The sequence below is a fragment of the Leiobunum rupestre genome, chromosome 7, assembly GCF_980474605.1.
Source record: "Leiobunum rupestre chromosome 7, qqLeiRupe1.1.hap1, whole genome shotgun sequence".
NCBI classification, from domain to species: Eukaryota; Metazoa; Arthropoda; class Arachnida; order Opiliones; family Sclerosomatidae; genus Leiobunum; species Leiobunum rupestre.
The window spans coordinates 26,892,426-26,915,365 of NC_143390.1; the positions used below are offsets into that span (position 1 = coordinate 26,892,426).

The 22,940-nt window shown below is 40.0% G+C and overlaps 1 protein-coding gene across 2 annotated transcripts in view; it reads right to left on the reverse strand.

Moving 5' to 3' along the window:
• The window catches only part of LOC149935467 (IDLSRF-like peptide), a 55,658-nt gene that overhangs the window by 14,885 nt on the left and 17,833 nt on the right, over window positions 1–22,940 (reverse strand). Inside the window, exon 1 of one of the 2 annotated variants that reach the window (XM_090152795.1) lies at window positions 483–623. Coding sequence is in view for 1 of the 2 variants with exons in the window: in XM_090152796.1 (XP_090008922.1) it covers window positions 483–644 (162 nt within the window). In the remaining variant the exon portion in view is untranslated. Of the gene's footprint in view, window positions 1–482; window positions 645–22,940 lie in introns of those variants that run through there. The other variant, XM_090152796.1, reaches the window with a different exon arrangement.

Genomic DNA, 22,940 nt, shown 5'->3' on the forward strand with positions numbered 1-22,940 from the left:
TTAATATAATTTTAAAATAATAACGCGAACGAGGGGTAATTTCATAAACGCTGAACGGCAAAGCACCATTCTAAAGTTCTCTCCACATTGGAAGTTTCAGTTGCTTTGTGTTTTAACTTTTAATTCATTATAGTAGTTTCAACTAAAACTTAGAATACTTTTGATATTAGTTATTATCAAGAATGTATTTCATTATAGTTAGGCAGAATGATCATGTTGAGACGAAATTTAGCGTTGTTCCCAATCCCGGCCACCTGGAAAAGCTGCTATAAAAGTCGCTATTTGACTTTGGCCTAGGGTGGTGCCTTGGGTATTAGCCTAGTTGCTTTTTATTATTACTATTATTATTATTATCCCTAAAAAAATTTAATAATATACGTTATCTCATTGTTTCGTCTCGGCACGGTCATTGTTCCGAAGTATAAACAAATAAATTAATATTTAGTTTTTGAGAGTAATTTAATCTGAAGTTTATCGGGTACCTGCAGTGCACAATCTTGGGTCTTCATCATAGCCATCCTGGCAATCAGGGGCTCCATCGCATAAGTACTGAATAGAAATGCAAAGGGGACTTCCGTTGGTTGAAGTCGGACACCGGAAGGGCTTAGTTGGCTGACATCGGTCGCCTGAGTCTGGTGGTGCGGCTGCAAAGATATCAAATAAAACATATTTGCTTAATCCTTCTTTCTTTCATAAGCGTAAAAATAGCTCAAGAAGAAATTGTTGGTAAACCAATGACTTTTAAAAACAAATTAATTAGGCTAATATTCGGCTCGGAAACAAGGTCACCAAGTGCGTCAAAATAAATTATTTCCCCATTTAATTAATTTCTTTGATTGCGGTTGCGAAAAACAGGCCTCAAGATGCTCCAACAGTCGACGGATAAAATGAAATATGTATTTGGTTACCTAACAAGGTCACTAAGTGCTTGAAAATTTAAGAAATAAATTATTTCCACAATTAATTAATAACTTTGATTGCTGTTTGGAAAAACAGTCCTAGTTAAAATCCTCTTCATTTGTCGAAAGAAATCCAATCCATTATCGTCAATTAATTAATTAAAAAGAGTTCATAAAATGAAGATTAATCTTGAGCCCATTTATTTCCATTTATTTGATCCATATTTGAGTCAATCGGAAGAGGAGAGCTGGGAGGGGATAAGGGAAAAGGGGGAAGGAATTGGACCCCATCGTCGGGGCGGGAGGGGGATAATATCGCGATGACTGAATCCCCGCAAAAATGATCATTTCACGTTCCACGCCATTAAGCACGAAGAGCCTCCGTACTTAGCGCTATCGCGAAACAAAGGGACCTAACAAAAACAGATCGGGACCACAATATGGCTTCTTAATCACGCCTGGCAGGGGGGGGAGGAAAGGGGGAAAAGTGCGAAAGATATTTTATTTCAACGCAATGGCGCCTAGCTACTTATAACGCCTCACAAATTCGCATTGTCCCGAAGCTCTTGGCTGGAAATGATAACGATATGGAGATGCGGGTTATTACACGAGCTTTCAAGCTATCCATTAGTGCGATATCTACTCGTAAATAACGATGGAGACGCGTTTTTACTTATGTCACTTTTATCCGTTTATCCGAGGGGTAAGACAGTCTCAGATAATCTGTACACCAAGTTCGTGCATTTAGCACTGTTAAAGGTACATATTTTCAAGAGTTCGCGAGTTCCATTTAGCACTGTCAAAGGTACGGCAGTGTACACCGAGTTCGCAGAGTGTCTTACCCCTCGTGTTTATCGTACAGAAGTGGCTTTCAATATTGCGTGGCGTCTTGTAATACCACCCGAAGCCGATTTAGAAGTTAAAAGTTATATAAATTGAATTTTGTATCCATGGTTAAAAATTGATAATAAAATTAAAATAACACAACTGATACTTCATGGCTTTAAAAACATTATTTATAAACCTAGTGCTTGACAAGGGGTCACGTACCCGAAAGCTCGCAATTTTAACGTTTATATCATTAAAATAATGTTTTATTTTAATTTTATAATCAAGTTAAAAGTTATTTAATTAAGAGCATTAATTTATTTTAAAAATTATATTAATTAACACAACTGAATTTATAAATAATTATCACAGTTTCTAAAAACCAGTATAATTTTTGGATTGAGTTATAAATGTACTAAAATAGAGTAAATTTAAAATTTGCGTATGAAAACTTATCAAAAAGAGCGATGGGAATATAAGTGGGGTGGCGGAGTGGTTAGTACTTTCGTCTCGCAGCAAGAGGAGCCGGCTCGATCCCAACTTGTGGCACTGGGTGAAAACTTGGAACTACTCCTTCTGCGTTGAGTTTGCAAGTTCTCTCCCCCTAGTTCTTCGGTTTCCCCTTTCGATAACGGTAATAGTGAGTGTAGGGAGCTGTTGGCTCGCGTGGCATGAAGGGCTTGCCATCACCCTACGCATTGTAACCCGGCCACCTGTTTGGGTATTAGCCTAGCTGATTAAAATAGTTTAGTTTAGTTAGTTTACCTATCACGCAACACGTAGAAATAAACCTAAATTAAATTGTTACAAAGGTCTATTATTCCCGGAAAATACGTAAATCGTTTGGTATAAATAGATGATGTAAATATTGAAAGTCGAACGATAAAGGGGACATTTGGGTCTCTATGGTCACGACGACAAACACTCGAAGCGGAACATTGAAATGCCATTTCCCCGAATACCGAGCGTTCGCGGTCCCCTTCCAAATGATCGGGTTCAATTATTCAGAATTGTTACGGAGGATTGAAACTCCCCGGGTTAGAGAAGCGGCCAGTTAACCAAAGTTTAGATTATAGCGTAGAGGTAGGCCTCGGGATGATAAGATATATCTCAAATCCTCCGCAACTTTAAGGACCAAGGTCCAAAATTAGCACGACGCCACTCTTGACAGACGAGACTATTCAGTCACCCGGGTATCCGTAAGACCTCTCAAGGCCCGCCTAACAGATTAGAACGGACCACGGCTCTCAATTGAAACGGCGCGATAGTACGGTTCATTATATTGAGCGAGTTCGAGGAGAGGGTCTTTCCGGAGAGCGGTGTTTGCATTTCTTAATTGGCGCTTTCGCGGGAGGCCAAACAATTATTGATAAGGCGAGAGCAGAACCATCACCCCACCGCTGAATGCGATTCAAACTTTCGGCAAAAGGCGATTCTTCCGGCCCTTTCACTAATCAGAGCGACAACTATTGAAACGGATCTTCGGCTTAAGTGGTCTTGATAAGGGTATTTTCTCAATTAGCGAACCTCGTCGATAGGGTTCGGTTCGGGATCGGGTTAATTAAGGAACGATTATTTCGAATAACAGCTGGAATATATGATCTTTTTGAACAACTTCCTCCGAAATAATGCGTAAGAAAACTTGAGGCGTATCAGAAGATCGAATAAAAGCAATCCTATTTGCTTTGGACCGTTATTCCTAAAAGGGTCTAGTCCCATTAATCCAAAATTACTCAACAGGAACCCGATCCTCTTCAACCCCCAGCTCGCAAATTTCCCCCATCACTTAAAAAAGAACAACGCCAAAGACAAAGAATGATGAGAAGGATTTGTTGCATGCCCGTAAGAAAAACATATTTGTTCTAAGAAAAATTCCCCGGTCGTAAGTATTTCCCTCGTATATGTCAAAGCATTGAATTTTGGCTGGCATCATTCTTTCGAATGCGGGCTTCCTGTCTACAACAAAACAAGAACAAGGTTACTCGGATCTAAAAGAATAGAACGGCGGGCATCATCGAATTGGGGAGGCAGCGTAGCCTTCGAATGATATATCGAATGGTCGTCGGCGCCGAAATCGGGGCGCCAATGCGAGAATCATTCACGATTTTATTCTTTCGAAAATTTTGCCCCTTTTCTGCTGTCTCTATTTTTACGCGTATACACACAGATCAAATGGGGGGGGGGGGGGTGAGAAAAATTGCCATTAAACCATAAAGAATCTCTTCTTTCCTTTGTATTCTTTCTTTAAATATTGTACACGCTCCATTTGCCTTTTAGAATATAACTTTTACCAAAGTTGTATCTAGAAACCTTTCCACCTTTTCGTGGCTTTAGTTCAATCGCCCGTTACAAAGCATCCGTTATAACAATGTAGACACTTTTACGTTGGACAAAGCCGTTTTAAAAACCTTCGTGTTTTGTAGAGTTAAATCAGTTGAGCTCTTTTATAAATTTCTAATAAGGCTTGTAAAGTTTGCTTATAGCGTAAACAAACACGGGCAAAATGCTTTTCTAACGTTATATCGCTCGAAATGTTTGGATCGGTAAATCTAATTTTTGTTTTCCGATCCAATTAATAGTCTAGGAACGCTGCTAATGCTTCCTTCCCATTACAAATGACGCGCTTCCGAACCGACCGAAGGTAATATTTACGCAGCAATTTACACGGCGCGTCTCTAAAAGCCCTCTAGCAGCGAAAATATCGGCGATTTTCCCGAGTGCTAAAGGAAAAAAGATGGTTTTTACATCCTTTTCTTATACTTCGTGGACGCTGGTGTAGCGCACCTGCGAAGTATTACGCCTACAGGGTGATTCTTAGAGGACACCCAACCGGAATGAAATCTACCACGCGTTAGTTAATCATAAAATATTATATTCGCGTCGGTATCACCCTGTGTCTTACGCTATAAACGTGAACCTAAGTTGGATTGATGCTACGGGGAACGCCACCTTCCGGTTTGTTTTCGCTCATAGACGTCTACGGTGGTAATCCCAACCGTTCCACCGCTATCACCGGACAGTTAAAGCGAAGATAAGACGAAAGTAAAGTCACTACGTAATCTACCGCAGCCATCGATTGCTAAATACCGTTTGTACCTCGAAATTCCCCGGAGAAAAAGGGAAGCCAGACGCGAGGGAGAGTATTCGTACTTTCGCTCAACCGTACTTTAAATCTCCCGAGAAATTGGGAGGCGGGATACAGAGCGAATTCGCTCATTGTCTATTCCGTATCTCCGGAGAGATGGGGAGACCGAGAGGTGGCAGTGTGGAAGCCCCTTTTACTTTACCTTTCCTCGACCCCTTCCCGCTTCTTTGTCTTTGCGGACGGGGTTTTAAGGCCCATAAAGAGGACAAAAAATACTTTAGACGAATGAAGGGAAGGACCTGGGGAAAGGGTCGCGAGGGATTCAGTTCAGTTCGCACTAACAAGGAGACGACCCGAGGTGTAACACACCGATTTGGTTCAAACTCGGCGGTTTGGTAGACCTTCATGTAACTTGAAACACCCTAAAGGGAAATGTCTCCATAGGCAACCGTTTTGCCATGGCAACCAAAAATGGTTTTGACAACACAAAATATTTACAGGGGTACAGATTCCCATGTTATTTTCAATAGGAAAATTTCCATTTTGTATTGTCAAAATCATTTTTGGTTGCCATGGCAAAACGGTTGCCTATGGAGACATTTCCGTTTAAAGTTTTTCGAGTTACATGAAGGTCTACCAAACCCCCGAGTTTGAACCAAATCGGTGCGTTACACCTCGGGTCGACTACTTGTAAGTCGAACGCCCCCGAAAATTAATCAAGGGCATCTCGATTTGTCTCCGAAGAAAGATTAAAAGTTCCAATAGAGAGGAGAGGCGTTTAACACCCCAAAAGAGGAATGATTAATCACCCTATCGCGACGTAAACAGCGCGAAGGTTTGAAGATACCTTAATGGAAAATCGCTGAAAACGCGATTCTTTCCAAGTTGTTGAAACTGCCTCTGGACGCGAAAAGGATCAAGCTAAGTAGACAAATTTCAAGGAGACGTGTCCGCTTCTGGATTATGAATGCCGGACAGAGAGAGAGCGCGAAACGTGCCGGGATAAAGTCACGATCTTTCTATCATTTATTAAATAGACGACCGTTCGTTCCTATCGTCCCCACGAGATACGAACCTACGGACTACCCTATAGGAAAAGCGTACTACCATAATGTTGCTCTGGAAAATGAATGGACTACGAGCTATCTCGTAATACATTGACTCGGGCGTGGTACTTGTTAGTGAAATTTATCCACGTAAATTATGAGCTAATCTAAACAAATGAAGTTGAGCGACTTCGTCGTAACCCCGAGTGGGATTAGTCTTTTAAGCGTACCCGTAGAGTAGACAAATCCGAACGGGAACCGGAGGTACTCCCCGGAGGACGCCAGGGTATCGAGGGATGGAGCAAAAAAAGACGGCGCGGATCCGGTTTTGGTTCAATTTGGGAATAGGCCTTTCAGTGACGTCGTTTGTATCTTCAGTAGCCGCTTCACGAGTAGAGAGCCCGTTGTGGCACCTGTTTTCGATAAGAATGAGCGAGAGGCGTTAGGAAGCGTCTCTCCTAGCGGCTCTCGATCGACACTCTCCTGGGAAAGGCGAGGACTGTCGCGCCGACAATGGGGGCCAATTCCCTCGGCTTCGCTACCAGCAAAACCCTACCAGTATCGCGCTCAGGTATTAAGTAGCTATATAGAAGGAAGAGAGGATGGAATCGACCCGGGCGCGATTGGCCAAATGGAGATTAAGTTTCGCCTTTCATTAAAATCCAATAGAGACAGCGTGGACGGAGGATGGCTATCGGCGAAGGACTTGTCTCTCTTCTTTCTACCGAGGGGAATCCAATTTTAATCCCGGAACAGCGGTATAAAGGGGTAGAAATGTCTGGCTAAGCGAGTAATTAAGTACACTTCCTTCTCCCGATATCTATTACCGTAGCTTCCCTCCTTTCCATTTTCCAATAAAGCTGGCTCGAGAAGTTTCAACTTTCTCGTATAAACACCAGATTATAAGGACTGGACAGTTTCAAGCCTAGACGGGTTGAATGTGGGTTCCCAGACTTTACCTAAGGGTAGTATAACATCTTATTTAAAGGTAAATAGTATGAACTCGAAATCTGGAAACGTCGTCAATGTCTTGACATGGTTTACCGTTAATTTGAAACAATATAATCCCAAATTCGTTGAATTAATTAGTTCACGTGAAATTGGAACTTTCATTATTTAGTTTACGGGTTGAAAATAGTTCGTATAATGTGATTGCCACTTTGACAAACTAGAGGGACTCATCTCACTACGTAGATCTATGCTTTCAAAGGAAGCAGCTGGAAAACTAGAGGGACTCATCTCAGTACGTAGATCTATGCTTTCAAAGGAAGCAGCTGGAAAACTAGAGGGACTCATCTCACTACGTAGATCTATGCTTTCAAAGGAAGCAGCTGGAAAACTAGAGGGACTCATCTCAGTACGTAGATCTATGCTTTCAAAGGAAGTAGCTGGAAAACTAGAGGGACTCGTTGCACTTCGTAGATCTAAGCTTTCAAGGGAAGCAGCTGGCAAACTAGAGGAACTCATCTCACTACGTATATCTATGCTTTCAAAGGAAGCAGCTGGGAAACTAGAGGAACTCATCTCACTACGTAGATCTATGCTTTCAAAGGAAGCAGCTGGAAAATTAGAGGAACTCATCTCTTTACGTAGATCTATGCTTTCAAGGGAAGCAGCTGTAAAACTAGAGGAACTCATCTTACTACGTAGATCTATGCTTTCAAGGGAAGCAGAGCTCTGGAAAACTAGAGGAACTCATCTTACTACGTAGATCTATGCTTTCAAGGGAAGCAGAGCTCTGGAAAACTAGAGGAACTCATCTCACTACGTAGATCTATGCTTTCAAAGGAAGCAGCTGGAAAACTAGAGGAACTCATCTCACTACGTAGATCTATACTTTCAGAGGAAGCAGCCATCCTCCCCGTTTTACCACACGTTCGCAGAAGAAGGTTTCTTACTTCGAAAATATTAAAGATCAGCAAGAGATAATTTAGACAACTGGCTGCTTTTAATCATAAGTAAACCGCAAATTTCATTTACCATTTAATGTCCCGTGAAATGGTACCGAAATAACCCCTCTATTCATTTAGAGCCGCTGAAATAACAAAGAGACGTCATTCAAAGTGTCACTCTTCAGTTTAAGCGAAACCAAAAGAGATGAAAGAATCGTGTCCGCCATTGTCCTCTAATTGATTTTAATACCGGGATAATAAAATATTCCTCCAGGCACGAAGAGCCGAAATCTGTCGCCGGTTTGTCCTGACAATTGAGACGTCACTTTTAACGAAGTGACAAATCTTAGCGACTGCTTCTCTCCTTCGCAACTTTATAGTAATATATATACCACCCATATATATGCTAAAGAAGGAAGTAAAAAAGCAACTGTCATCGTAAGTGAAGAAGTGAAAAGACTTGACGCTTGAAGAAAACGTTTCCCTTAAATTGATTCCTCCAGAGCATCAGGCTTCGTGAAACAATGCCCACCAACTTTAAAAAGTACCGAGACTCCAGAAAACAGAAATCTTATTTACGATTCTCTTCTCAGCCGGTAAATTTTATCCGGGAAATAGACAATTTCCTTGTTTTAAAACGAAAAAGCGTCGCGTGGACGTGCCAAGTGACAAAGTATTTGGGAGGCCTAAAATAAGAACAAAACGCGTTTTCGGGTGGAAACTTTCCAACTTTCATTGTATAGCTAGGCTTATCTACGTTACAAAATGGAAACAACGAGCCAAATAAACCCATTTTTCCCAATTCACGTTTCTTTGGCTCACCAGCTCACCACTGAAATTTCAAAAGTTTAATCTTACTCCCAAGCATAAGCCGCACCTTCTTTGCTTATCTTTCGCTTTATGAACTTTATGGTACTTCGGTTGGATGAAACCGATTTATGCACTTTCCTTTCGGAAAAAAAAGACTTTGTATATATTTTTTCGCCAGATCTAAGCGAGAAAATCAGATTGAACCCCCCGTGGCTAGAGTAAGAAAAACAAAAAAAAAAACACACCAAGCTAGGGTATTCTAAAATGAACCTAAAATACGAAACTAGTACAGTTAAGTTCTCGCAACAGTTTAAGCAAGAATTTACAGATCCACTTCAAAATTTTTAACGGCGTAAAAATTATGGTTCGTGTATAAAAAAAATGTTTTATTATCGCCAAACTCAACCAAGCGGTCTATCTTCCAACGGGAGTCGGTTGGACCGAAAAACCACGAGCTACAAAAATAACATCTCTGGCTAAGAGATAAAAGGGTTCTCAGCATACTTCTTAATTTCAGAGGCTGGGAGCCCTGGGCCGCTTTATAATAGACTAAGCAACCTCGCGGGCGGAATATCTTCTATAATACGAGCCAACTTTGCCACGTTTCTTTGCGCCCAAGGGGTGAGCCGAGATGGTGAGGGCCAAAGGAGAATTGACGGAAGGATGGGTAAAAAAAAAGGCCTTTGATACTTTATAAGAGATTAAAGAAGACTTCGCCAGGAAGAAACGCTATAGGGGAAAAGCTAGGGCTTAGAATAAAAAGGATTTTCCGCTTTTGCCAATATATATAACTCTCGCCGGAATTATAAAGATCTTAGAAAAACTGAGCTCTTAACTGATACTAAACCGTGAAGCGACGTTGAGGGGTACAGTACCCTGCTACATTATTAGACGCGATTGTTTGGAGAGGTTGTACTAAAACCGAGGCTTAGCGGACAATTTCGCCTTTATAGAGGAAGTCTGGAACGACTATTTCCAATACGCGTATATATTTGGGCGTCTATGAAGTTTGCGTTTCAGCGCGCGGTACCATCTCCTCCTCACCATAATAGTATCTTAAAGCGAGTTTTATACGGTGACGATTATTCGCAACGAGCGCACTCCGCGAAATTCGGGGTTGAATAAAGAAAGCTTCTTCCCTTTACTTTTGACAATAGTTGTTTCTTCGCGATTCCTTTGAGCCGTATAGAGAGCATTGAGCGGAGATAGAGAGGATTTTCGAATTCAATGGATGGACAGAGAGGGGAGAAAAGTTTGCGTGTCTGCGGTGTCTGCTCGATGGAAAGTACCGGAGGAAAAAAGTCGCCCTTTTGTGGTTGTTTCCGCCAAAGAAAAATCTCTCAATTCGACGTTTCCGCGTCACTTCCCTCCCCTCCTCCTACCCTTTATTCATCCATCCTTCCACATTTTTTTTTAGAAGTCACGGTTCGTATATTTTTAAACGAATCTGTCATTCGGGAGAGATCAAACTCGCGCGCCATCTTCTTTTTAAAATTTAATTCTTTATCAAAAGTGGAGAACCTCAAACAAAGTTAAGCCCAAAGAGAGTATTATTGTTTCAAACATCAAACGGTGATGGATATCCTAATAATTGAATATTTTTAACCTTGGAGGATTCAAGTGTACCTGGAGAAGAATTCGGGGTGCCACGGGAGAGGCTGCTCAAAGCCTCAAACCTTTGGACATAAAACTACAACGGAGCCATCTAGTGAACTGTCTAGCTGACGAATGTTTTGGTAACTCCTAAGTTACTCTTAAGCTGGGTAGGTGGCGCTAAAAACGTTATGTCCAAGTGTTTGACTCCCCAGCGACAGCCGTAGACGAACCGTGAGGTATTGGTTGGGGGAATACAAATTTCTTCTACGGGTACACTTGAATCCTCCTAGTTTTAACACACTAAAAATGTTAGAGGAAAGAATACTCAAAGCACCTGGTCGCTAACTTTTCCTTGAGCACCGGAGCGTGGTGGGTGAGCCGCCTCTCGCGGAAAAATACTAACTCAAACTAACGTTTTCTAATTGAAATTAAATTAAATTTATTTGTTAATATATTCCCTTTTATGGTTTTATTTTTTTAAATTTAATACTTTTTTAAAACTTATCTAAGAAATTAATCCTGCTAGTTTTGCTCCTTCCGGATGTAAAAGGGATCCAATTTGGACAGTCGGAAAAAAAATGATACATTTATTCGATTTTAGAGAGTACAGCTTCAATATACATTAAAGACATTTTAGAGATTTTAGCCCGGGTTCACGACGTCAGGAAAAACGTACTTGAACAATACTATTGTATAATTGTGAGCGTTGTCTAAACACAAAAAATTGTTTTCGTGTACCCAATTTGACCGCAAATATTTGTTATTGTATACTAGTACCGATTTCGGCTTAGTTATACAACGGAAAAACACAGTTCAATTTAAACCAGTATTAGCGATTTTTAACACGACCAAATTTTAATTATCGGTATTCTGGTTTAAACACTATAAATATTATACGGCGTACCAGAAAATCTCAACAGAAATATAGCATCGTCTTCACGTTATAAAATATTCACGATAAGAAAACTGTCAAAAATTCTCAGTTGACTCTTGACATTGTCGTTCCAGCTTGACACATATACTGGTAACAACCAACCTTTATTCTTATAAGAATAAACACAACATAGTTTCATTTAGAAGTTAAAAGACATAAATTTTATGTTTACCACGAAATCCCATTAAAACTTGCAGGTGTTAACGGTAAAAGTAAGGAGCTCGCGTGGCATGAAGAGCTTTCAACCACCCTCCTACGCAATATAACCCGACCACCTGGAATAACGCCATCAAACGTCGTTCGATGACTTGGGCCTACAGTTCGTGCCTATCAAACTAAAACCAGCAAACAAACGAAAAAACCTCTTAAACACGGAACTGAGTTTTCGGATCTTTCCTGTTTTTATTTCGAAGATGACAAGAGTAACTTTAAGATTTTGCACTATACAAACTTTTAAATTTACGAGTTAAAAGCAATTTGACAATCTTCGAATATTATCAAATTACATTTGAAATTTACTAAACCCGACCTACTTGTTTTGGTCATTTATTTTAAATGCGTCTAAAAATTTCCGAAGAGCCAAAAATATAAATCTTGGCCTTTTCAAAAGAAAATGTTTTAGAATACGTTATTTTAACCTCCAAACTTTTCATATCTACGAGTTAGAAAACTGTCTGAAACTTTGAACAGAGGTTTAAAGCTTCGCGGGAAGGAAGGCCTAACATTAAATACCGCGCCACAAAGAAAAGATAGAAGAAATATGAAGTTTACGGGAAATAAAGGTGGGAAGCGCGAAATCTTATAGGCCTACCGCTACTTTCGTAAATCAAACTAAATCAGATAGATGGCGCCACGCTTTATTACGCTCTAGTGGAAGCCGAGAAAGGACGTGAGAGGCTAACACTAGCCAGCGCGGGCCAACAGCGACGGGTGTTATAATTCTCCGCCGAGTATGACTCATTATGATCGGGAAGAGGAATGGAGGAAAGCCGTGGATTAGGAGCCTCTCACGAACTTCTCCCTTTGGCCGGGGGAAGCGAAACTAGCACCCCCCCGCGGCCCTTAGGCGTTATAGGATCGCGTGACTACGTTAATTTTAAGGCAACGGAGAGGAAAAATAAAAATTGACGCGCGTTTTTCTTTATTTCGCTTACGAAATGAGCGCTGGGAAACAGTTGCCATGGCAACGAGGAAAAGAGAATAAAGCGTTTCCGAAATCAGCTCGAAATTGCGTTTTTTGTGATTCCTATTCACCGAAATGATTCTCCAGTTTCTTTTTGAAACTTGGTTAATTTAAATGTAAGTCCTGTCTCACTTGACGCCCTTTTCACGCGACGTGGAAAGTCTTTTCATTCGAGTAAAAATGAACCTTTTCCGGCTTTATTAGAAGTAATATTTCGACAAGATTTGGCGTGCTTTCGACCCCCGTCCCTTCAATGATTTTTTTTATTTTTTTTCTATGTTTGTTTCTTTTTTATGACCACAGGAAAAACAAATTTTTCGTGATAAACTCAACTTGACAGTGACAAAATAAAAGAAGTTGTTGAATGAAAGGCGAAAACTGAACTCGACGACCTAGGCCTAGGGTGGTGCCTTGGGTATTAGCCTAGCTGATTATTATTATTATTATTAATCCAAAATTAAATCATTTCAACCTAAGAAATAATTCTAATAACAATCAGATAAACTAATTTCATAGGCTTATGCCAAAGTCAAGCAGCGACTTTCAATGCCTTTAAATTAGGTTGCCCGATTACAATGCGTAGGAGAGTTGCTACGGCCCTGCCAAACCATTCCATTATAAATTGTTAAATAGTGCTCGGATTTCGATTAATTTTTATCCATGGATAAAATAAGCTCGGCGATATTTAAATAATATTTATTTAAATAACCAATAATTGAATAAAAATTGTAAAATGTTTAAATAATCGAAAGTGAATAAGCCTATTATTTAAATAAAACAAACAATTGTTTAAATAAAGGCCACTTTTATTCAAATAAATGCTTGGTTGCGTAAAAAAACATAATTAAATAAGTTAAAATGATATTCTTTCTACCAACTTTTTTTAAATAAATCGGAAAATTTGTGGATAATGAATAAACAATTCCGAGCACTATTGTTAAATGTCATTCAAACAGTATTACAAACTGGGACCGAACCCAGCTCCTCTTGTTGCGAGGTGAAAGTGCGACCCCCCTCGTTTCAAAAGGAAAGGCTTTAGAGTGCCTTTTCACTTCCAAACCTTTCATACCTTCGAGTATAATAAAAAGGTTCACGTTCATTTGTCGAGATTTGGCTGTTTCTAGCTTTCCATAAATTAGAAATGTTATTTCCCTCAAGGAGGCAATCGAAACTAATTTATCATTCAAAGTATAGAAAGAAAATATTTGTAGAGCGCGATAAACTAGGGCCTAATTAATAAATCCGTCCTTTTTGAAATATTAGCGTGAGCTTCTAATCAGCTAGATTGTTTGCCTCTAGTGTTTCACCTTTTGATTTATGCCCGCCGGACCACGGCCAACGGTAAATATTAATTTAGTTATATGCCAGGTATTCCACGGTTTTACTTAACTGTCAACTGATCTCGACTAAAAGTACGATAACTAATTCAAATATAGGAAACACGAAAGCTTTTGTACAAAATTCTTTTTGTATAATAAAATTCGTTTAAACAAATGCTCAAAATTTCTAGACTAATAATGGGCTGCTTCCGTGAGAAACCTTCCCGCCGGGGTCGCTGTAACGAGAAAACTCAATTTCGATACATTATAAAACCTATAATTTTAACACAAAGTTGAAACTAGAAAATCTACAGAACCGGATATGTACGAGGAAAGCTTCCAAAACTCGTTTAATATTAGATCTTGGTAACGCGTGATTTCATTGAGAAGAAAAACAATTTTTTTAGGAAAAAGGCGTCATCGGTAATAGGAAACGAAATGCGCTTATGATTTTGCGTTTTCAGAAATTGCCTGAGGCACTTAACGTATACAGTTATTCCCCACGCGTTATAAAATCAATATAATCCGAAATTCGCGTGTAATTCGAATACTTATAATTGAAATGGCCCTGTACAGTAAGGAATAAACCGCTCGAGTCGTCAGAGTCAATCTAAATCCTTCTCGAAATGAGGGGTACTTTTTACCCGAGTTCTCGACAGAAAACCAGACATCCAATTTGAACTTTTTCGAGTAGGGTCCTACTTATCAATTTATCCTCGCAACCAAATGAAAAAGAAAAAAAATCGGGCGACCAGAACAATATCTCCTCTTTCTCCGCGTCAAACAAAAGAATTGGCTTAGAATTGTCAAAACAGAAAAATAAAAATAAAGTCAGAACGCGACATCGGTGGCTTCATTTTCCGACAAGGGCCTCTTTCGCTGATCTGGGACGCGCGCGGGGAAAAAGAAAGACAGTGGCCGCATCCAAATTCCCAGATCAGAGTCGAGAGCGGAGAACTCTCCAGAGAAATAGCAGTGGCATGGATCGTGCCTCATTAGGACTCCGTCCGACTGAATAAAAATTACCCGGGGAGCAGGAGGAACGCACGGTTGGGGGGCGGCTATAAGACCCTCGTCACACTCCTCCCCTTGACTCGCACCCCCAAAAAAATGACGAAATATCATGGGGAAACAAAGGTTAGCTGATGGTGAAGTCAACGTACAGTTCGAACCCGTGGCGCAATTCCATCAATTTAAAGGTAAGTTAGACCTTGTCGAAGACCACGATACTCATCCCAAACTCTAGAGAACTAGAGACTAGAGTACCGATATAGGAACAGCCGCCACCGACACAATGACGTCCGGATTTAGAAGCCTCTCATATCGAAGCCTTTACTAAAGTTGTCTGGAAGTATAACGACCATTATTGATATATGTATATAGCCAGATATACGTCATACTCTTTGATGACCTACTGTCTAGCCTCTAATGGCGAGTCCTATTACAGCATCTTCGCATTCGGCGGATTTGTCAAAGTGGAACGGGTAATCACTCAGTAACAATCGATAGCAAGGCCGTCATTCCTTACCGCCTATATACCAGGATGCAACTTGCAGCAACTACCAGGATGCAACTATGATGCTGAGTGTCTTGAAGGCTTTAGGAAAAACACGTCCTTAGTTCAGTCTATTACTAGGTGTAAAATGACGTGCTTGCCATTACTAGGGGTAATCATCATTAGAGTGTACGGGACCCCTCAGCTTTACCCTTAGTAAATCAGAAATCAACACGAAAGTTGTGAGCATCTCAAAATTAGTTGCTGATTTCTGAAATAACTATGAGATTCAAAAACCCCTAGGTCAAATTTGCAAATGTTGGACCCCTCCGGTAAAGTTAAGTAAAACTTGGTGCAATCCATTACTAGGGTGTAAAACAACGTGCCAGCTATTATTAGGTTTAAAAATAGGTGCAATCCATTACTAGGGTGTAAAACAACGTGCCAGCCATTACTAGGTGTAAAAGTAAGTGTATGGCGTACTAAGGGTAAATCTACGTGCAATCCATTAATAAAGGTAAAACTACGTGCCTGTTATTTTTAGGTATAGAACAATGTGCAGTTCATTACTGAAGGTAAAACCATGTGCCTGCCATTATTAAGTGTAAAAATGCGTGCCTGCCATTACTAGGTATAAAACTAGGTGCACTTCTTTAATAGGGGTAAAACCAAGTGCCTGTTATTATTAGGTATAGAACAACTTGCAATCCATTACTAGAGGTAAAACAACGTGCCTGTGCCTGCCATTATTAAGTGTAAGACTATGTGCCTGCCATTACTAGGTTTAAAACTACGTGCAATCCTTTACAAGGGGTAAAACTATGTACCTTCCATTGCTAGGGGTCAAGCTACGTGCCTGTTACTATTATGTTTAGAACAACGTGCCTACCATTCTAGGTGTAAAACTACGTGTATGGTACACTAACGACGTAAGTGTAAAACTACTTGGTAAAACACTAACATAATTATCATATTATCTGACGAAACATTGAAGATACTCGACCCGCATATTAAATATCAGAATGTATCAATAGATTAAAGGAACGTGATGTATTAACCAAACTTATACCATTTAGAATACCAAAACAATAGAGGTCAACGTACGCCAAAATAAAATATGTTACGAAATCACCCTCTAGAAAATTCGTGGAAAAATCTTCTTTAAAACAAAGCTGCAGTTTAAATAAATAATTGGAGAAAAAAAAGCGTGTCTAATTTATTTCATCCGATAAATAATTCATTTTCTAAGAAAACCCAGAAAACGATATTTTCATTTCACGAAGACACTATCTTCCATCTAAAAACTGATACGCACGAACAACGGCGCGTGATCGAAGTATCGATTTAAAGAAATTTCCGCCCTAAAAAACTGTTTAGCTAAAAGCCTAGTTGGCCATAAAAGGCCAAAGGTAAGAAATGGAGTTTGTTTTGTCGCTTAATTTCTCGGTCGGCGTCTAAATCAAACAGAATAAAAAGAGACCGCGCTTAGAAACTAAAAGGGAGAAGGCGTACGTCCACCGTGGTAATATATCACGTCAGCCGACGGCCTATACTCGACTCCCAACGAAATCGACAATAATATTCAAAGGGCGAGGTATTTTAAGGCGCGGAAACTTTACCCTTCCCTACGTCTCCGTGAAGATCATTTAGCGCGTTCGACTGTTGGTAAAGGGTTCGGTACAATGGAAGAATATTGGAAGGAAATTGCGCGTCAAGAAAAATCTCGGATAAGAATCTCTGGAGGCATCGGGGGATAAAGGGCTATCTCTCCAGCAGCCCTCTCACGATGGATAAGGATGCGGTACACAAACAAAACCTGCCAAGAGAGAAGGGCAAGAGGACACGCTTAGGGTGACGGGACTGTCATTTTTAGGTATTAGAAAGAGCCTACGCGAAAACGTCTTGGGACACCGCCTTAGAACACGTCGCCCCGTACCCTTAGGCATCCGTCGCGTGTTTCCAAGGCGTTTGACGCTGTATACGGCTAAACTAGATACGCTTTTTTCAGTCCACTTCAACAACAGTACCAAAAATTGGAAATCCAGAATCGTATACGTACATCGAAATTTCGTATTTTTGGAAGCAATCGAGCGAAAAATATTTTGGGAAAAACGATGTCGTGTGAGCGGTGTTCGGGGAGAAGTCTAACACCCGGGGACCCGTATAAATTAAGCAAACTGAAAAGTCAATAACATATTTTACGGAACAAAGGAAATAGAACGTATTTGAGTACACTTTTATCGACTTTTTCCGGGTCGCTTTCGAACCGCGGGAAAAATGCAAGAAGCGAAACCAGCGTTTATTTTTAATTCCGAAAGGGAATCGAATCTCGCAATGTTTACCGCGAAAAATTTCCTCCAATACGCGAACGCTAGCGCCCACAGCGTACGCGATAGATGGCGAACGCTTTTCAAACTGGGTTGGAGCAGCGGATAGTGTAGACAGTAGTGGGGCTATTCAGCGGACGGACATCCTTTTCAAAACCATAATAGTAAAAATATAGACGTATACGCCAGGGAAAACCACCATGGCAAACCATGTTTCTCTATTCACCCGAAAGAGAACGGCCAACGACAACCACGTTTCAATTCCCAGGCACAGGCGCGACTATAGCCACGTTCACACTTACCCCTAGAATCACTTCGTTTAGATAACTAGTTTCCAAAACCAGCGTGAGAAATCGCTTCGTGTTGGTTCGGGAAGCAACTCGTCCAAGTCGGTTCGCTTAGAATCGCTTTCAGAACGATAAGGCGGGCAAGTAAAATTGCTCGTAATTTCCAAAATAATTGGAATAAAATTCTAAATAATGTCAAATAATATTACAGTATGTATAGTAAACGTGATTAACTAATTGTTTAGTATTTTCAAAAATCTAGTCATAATTTGAAATGGCGTTAAGCCTTGGCTATAAGCGAACCGGGGTGAAGCGATTTCGCACGTGTGAACCAAGAATTATCATCGGCGGTCAAAACTGGAATTCAAACTGACCTAAACTGGGTTTTAGGCTCTAGTGTGAACGTGGCTGTATAGTACTCGCGAAGGCATAGAGATACGTCGTGTGACCCGAACGTGGAAAGCCAGATATCGGGTAGGTAGTGGAGGAGCCGTCCCAAAGGGGGTGGCACGGAGACTCGGAGGGGTCCCTGGAAAGAGGGAATTGGGAACACCTCGAGTCATTCCATACGGAGATCAAACATTTCTCTCAATTTAATGAGAGAGAATCAAAGAATCAACCCACTCCTCCCGCTTCGATTGCGCAGCATCTAGCCGCGCCTGGTCGCTCTTAAAGGTCAACGCGTTGTCCCCTCACCTTTTCATATCCTCTTTATCCAACCGAAAACTACACTCGTTAAAATTAGAGACACACTCAAACTAGACCTAAACTCGCGAATTCGTTACACCGTGTCTAATCAGGGCCATTTTATCGAAGGTTTGAAGGGGCCTACGAAATTTCAATGGGGCCCACGGAAGTTTATGAGTAAAAAAAAGTCAATTAAAAAACTTCTTCTGAGAAATAGGGCCTACAAAGGTCTTAGTGCCCAAGGCCTATTAAGGTCTTAAAATGGAACTGTGTTTAACAGATAGAAGCCCTTGGAAATCGAGTTCCACAGGACTCCAATTCAAGGAAAATTTCGATGTTATTTCAGCAATATGAAGACTTGAAATTTTGAATCAGTAGTTCAAATGAGAGTACAATCTAAAATTGAGAAAACTAAGTGGGATTTAAAAATTATTTAGGGCATATAGAATTTGACGCGTCTGATTTTATTTAGGAATATTTTAAACCGAAATGAACCAATCCAGGTAGGAAATTTCCAAAATCACACGGAGGTCTATGACGCCAGTGTAAACACGGACAAAAAAGTTTTACATCAGTCATCCAATGTATATCTTACGTTATAAATAAAATTCAAAAAAAAATTGTTTCCCAAAGAGATGCTACCGATGGAGCGACAAGGAAAATTGAACTTATGGAAATCATCTTTTCCCATAGGATATCTCGCGTACACCGATCACCGAGAGCCACATCCGACGACTCTAAAGTGACATTTGGCCCGAAGGCGAGGATGAGTCGAGAGAATGAATAAGGAAACCATCAGGTCAACTCGCGTTTCGCTGATGAGTCACGCTTGAAGAGGGAGGGCTGCGGAAACGGAAACATCTCGAATTCCAGAATAACAACGTCGAAAGAAAAGCGAGTGTGAGCTGCAGGGTAGATTTCCCGCGCGGCGTTATTGACTATAATTTTAGCCCCAATCAACTTTACGAATCTAATCAGAAAAGATGGGATGGAGATACTAAGAAAAGCCTCCCGAAATTTCCCTCGACCATCTTTTCCGTAAAGAGAATCGACGACGGTCTAATTACTAGTGTCCCGCGCCACCGACCATAAATCTCTAGTGGGAGACGTTTCATCAAAAATAGAAAAAATCGTATCCGCTAGGTAAAAGTTTAGAATTAAGTAAAAGGTGAAAAATTCAGGTAAAACGAGTATATTCGATCCTTGGATTTTTAACGAAGTATAAGCAATTGGATCCTACTTTCAATTACCGCTTGAAATGATTTTATCTCGACAAGTAGACAATTTAATACTTCCGAAAATTAAACATCTTCAAATTGCAATAAAAAACCACTAGAGATTTTAATTAAAGCTGGTACAAGTACCTACTAAGTCGGTTACAAAAAAATTGTATAACCCGTCAGAACACGCCGATAATTAAAATACGCTCCTTTAAAATAGGGTGAACCATTTTCTCCAGTAGAATGAAATCCTCTTAAAGGGAAACGGTCAAGCTTTAACCAGTTAGATAGCCCTATAAAAACTAAAATTTATGACGAAAACCGCATCAAAAAATATTGAGTGGTTAATTTTTAATAAAATAAAGAAATTTCGGGAAATCGAAAAGCGCGCGTCCGCCGCGACACCCGGTGAGAAGTCGGTGAGACAGAAAAACTACGTAAAAGCGCGCACTGCTGAAGACGCGAAAAATTTGTTTTGCACGCGCGGTGCGTTCCGGTTATAAGAGACTTAAGCCTAAATCGCGCGATTTTAAAAGTTAGGATAGTTCGCAAATCGCTCATACGGTTTTAGGGGCGCTGGCGGCAGCCCCTAAGATGGCGGCGAAAATTCAAAACCAAACACCTGACGTTATTTTTCGTTTCAACTTTTTGGGCCAAAAGCTATTTTTTCAAGACAAAAAAAGGTACGTGTTAGTATATTGAACGTCTTGTTAATCTTTTGATACGGAAATAAGGCCATATTTGGAAAAGCTTGGCCGTTCCCCTTTAAGACGCATGCCTCCTGTTAATTTAGAACGTCTGCCCGCGCAATCCTGTTAATTTAGAACGTCTGGGTCTACCATCACTCGAATAATAGGACCAAATAGACGACTTTTAACACGAGAACGAAGTTGTAAGAGCTCAAATGTCAAATGGTGGTTTTGTTTGGAACGACCTCGAGTGTGTTTCCGTACGAATGAAATAATAACGACGCGCGTCTGGTGTAAACAAAACCGGCTGAAGCCGGAAAGGCCAGGGGTAATCCCGAGCGACATTAAGGCGAGTTCATAATGAATAAATTAAACAAATATAATTAGGGAAGACGCGACATATGTTGATGATCCTGCTCTTTCGAGAAATGGATTGCTAAATGTTGCCCACCAGATTTCGAAATAATAAATACCGGCTTTATATCGGACATTTGGGCGGAGGCGCGAGGGAAAGAAGATTTCACCCTGTCGCGGCGTTCAATTCAACTGGCAGATCACTCGAAGTTGAAGTATGGAAAATAATTGATCGGAAAATGAGTAACTATGGCAACCAGGCCGATAAACAAGAAACGAAAAGGGATGCGTCGAATATCATTTCCCTCTCCGAGTTATTTAGTCTTTTATCGAGATGAAATTAGGAAATAATCACCACTCCCCTCAATCGACCCCGCTGAAATTTCATATTGGTTAGGCTACCAAAACCTAAGTTTGCCTTTTAGTAAAAACGGATAAATAAATTGAACAACGCTTAGTCGACAATGCAAATAAAAACAATGACGGCAAATGATACAGTATTTTTTTATTTAGCTTGATCATTATTTCCTTCAGGCGTGTCTGTTCAAACAGAAAAAAACAACAACCAGTATTGTAGAATGAATTAACATTCGTACTAATTACGACGTTAGCGGATCAAATTACATTTCTAAATTCCGGTGTTACCTAGGAGACCTCTTATCTGATAAAAAAAACTAAAATAAAAATCAATCGTTTATTTCTGATAAAAATGACTATTAAAATTACGTAATAGGGTCAAATCTCAAAGTAACAAAATTCAGTATTACTAATATTAAGCCCCGTTCAATTCGAAGACAACGTGAAGAAACGATAAAAAAGATATGAAATATTACAATATTCCAATTTTCATGTATGGAATACAAAATGAATTACTAATCCATAAGAAAGTATATTATATATATGTTAAATGTAAATATGGAAATATGGAAATATTAAAAAAATAAAAAAACACGGTTCTTTCCACGCTTTATTCAAATCTACATAATCGTCGTTAAATTCCGATATTTCTAACCGGTGTGGGGTGTGTCGATCAACCACATCTATACCCGCTATTAGAATCCCTCCATTCCAGCTTTCTTTCTCGACGATCAGATATTTTTATTTCTTATTTCAATATTTCATTAAAAATGAACGTATTTCCCATGACGAGAACAACAGGAACGAGAACTAATCAGAAGAAATAAAATTTTCTCGAAGTGTTTCTCGCGTGTTAATGGTCTACGTATTTTATCTGCCGTTTCGTGGTGTATAGCTCCACCGATATTGCGCGAATACATCGATCGACATTTAAGTTCTTACGGAGGGAGAAAACGCGTTTGCGACGTCTGCGAGCAAAATGACGCTAACGCGTGATCCACCACTTTATTTTTAAAGAACGCGCTGTCCATTAGCGAATGATTACGAAATGGTTCATTTAAGGTTTGCGAGAGTATAATCTAGCGTCCAATTTGCCTCTCCACACACGGCAGTAATTAAAAACTTATCGGTCAGAATTTCGATGTCCAGCAATATCTCTCCTTATACGTGTACCACTATACTTGAATATCATCAACGTTTCGTCAATAATGAGGGCACGAAATGGAAGGAAAAGGAACACTAACTCGTTTGCTCTAAAAGCGAGTTTGTTTATAGTTCTATTCCGGACCATCTTTTCAAAGTTCAAAAGGTCACGTGTATGAAAATTACCCAGTATTCAAGGTGGTTCAGTTGGCATAAGAATACATTTTTAACTGAAAAAAGGTCAACGGAATACCATGATGAAAATGGCGTTCTATTTAACGTAATATGGTGGGATATTAAATTTCTTTTCAACTTTTGTGTGAAGAAATTGATAAATAATGGTCTCCTAATTTTGTATATTTGATGTAGACCTGATGATGATCTGTTGAGTGGATCAAAAGATGTTAGACCCAAAGCAGTTCTAGATTTCAATAAAAAAAAACCCAAATTGAACGAAGTAATTTTATTCTTTTGAGTACGGCGTATAGAACTGCGCCCCAACTCTTTCGAAAAAGTCAGTTTTACGTTTTAAGGGATACTCCGGAATGCTTTAGGGGCGTTTTCAACTTAACTTGACGAAACGCCCGCAAAACACTGTGGAAGCCTAAAAATTCCCGTTCACAACGTTGGGTTGCTTAAAGGCTCTACTATTTGGTATTAGTAAGTATTTTGACAATGATGGACATCGCGTAAAAGGAATATTTAAAAAATACGCCAGTACGTTTTCACATTTGATTATTATTTAAGTGGTTTCCTGTTAAAACATCCACCAAACCGCGGTTCCGTATA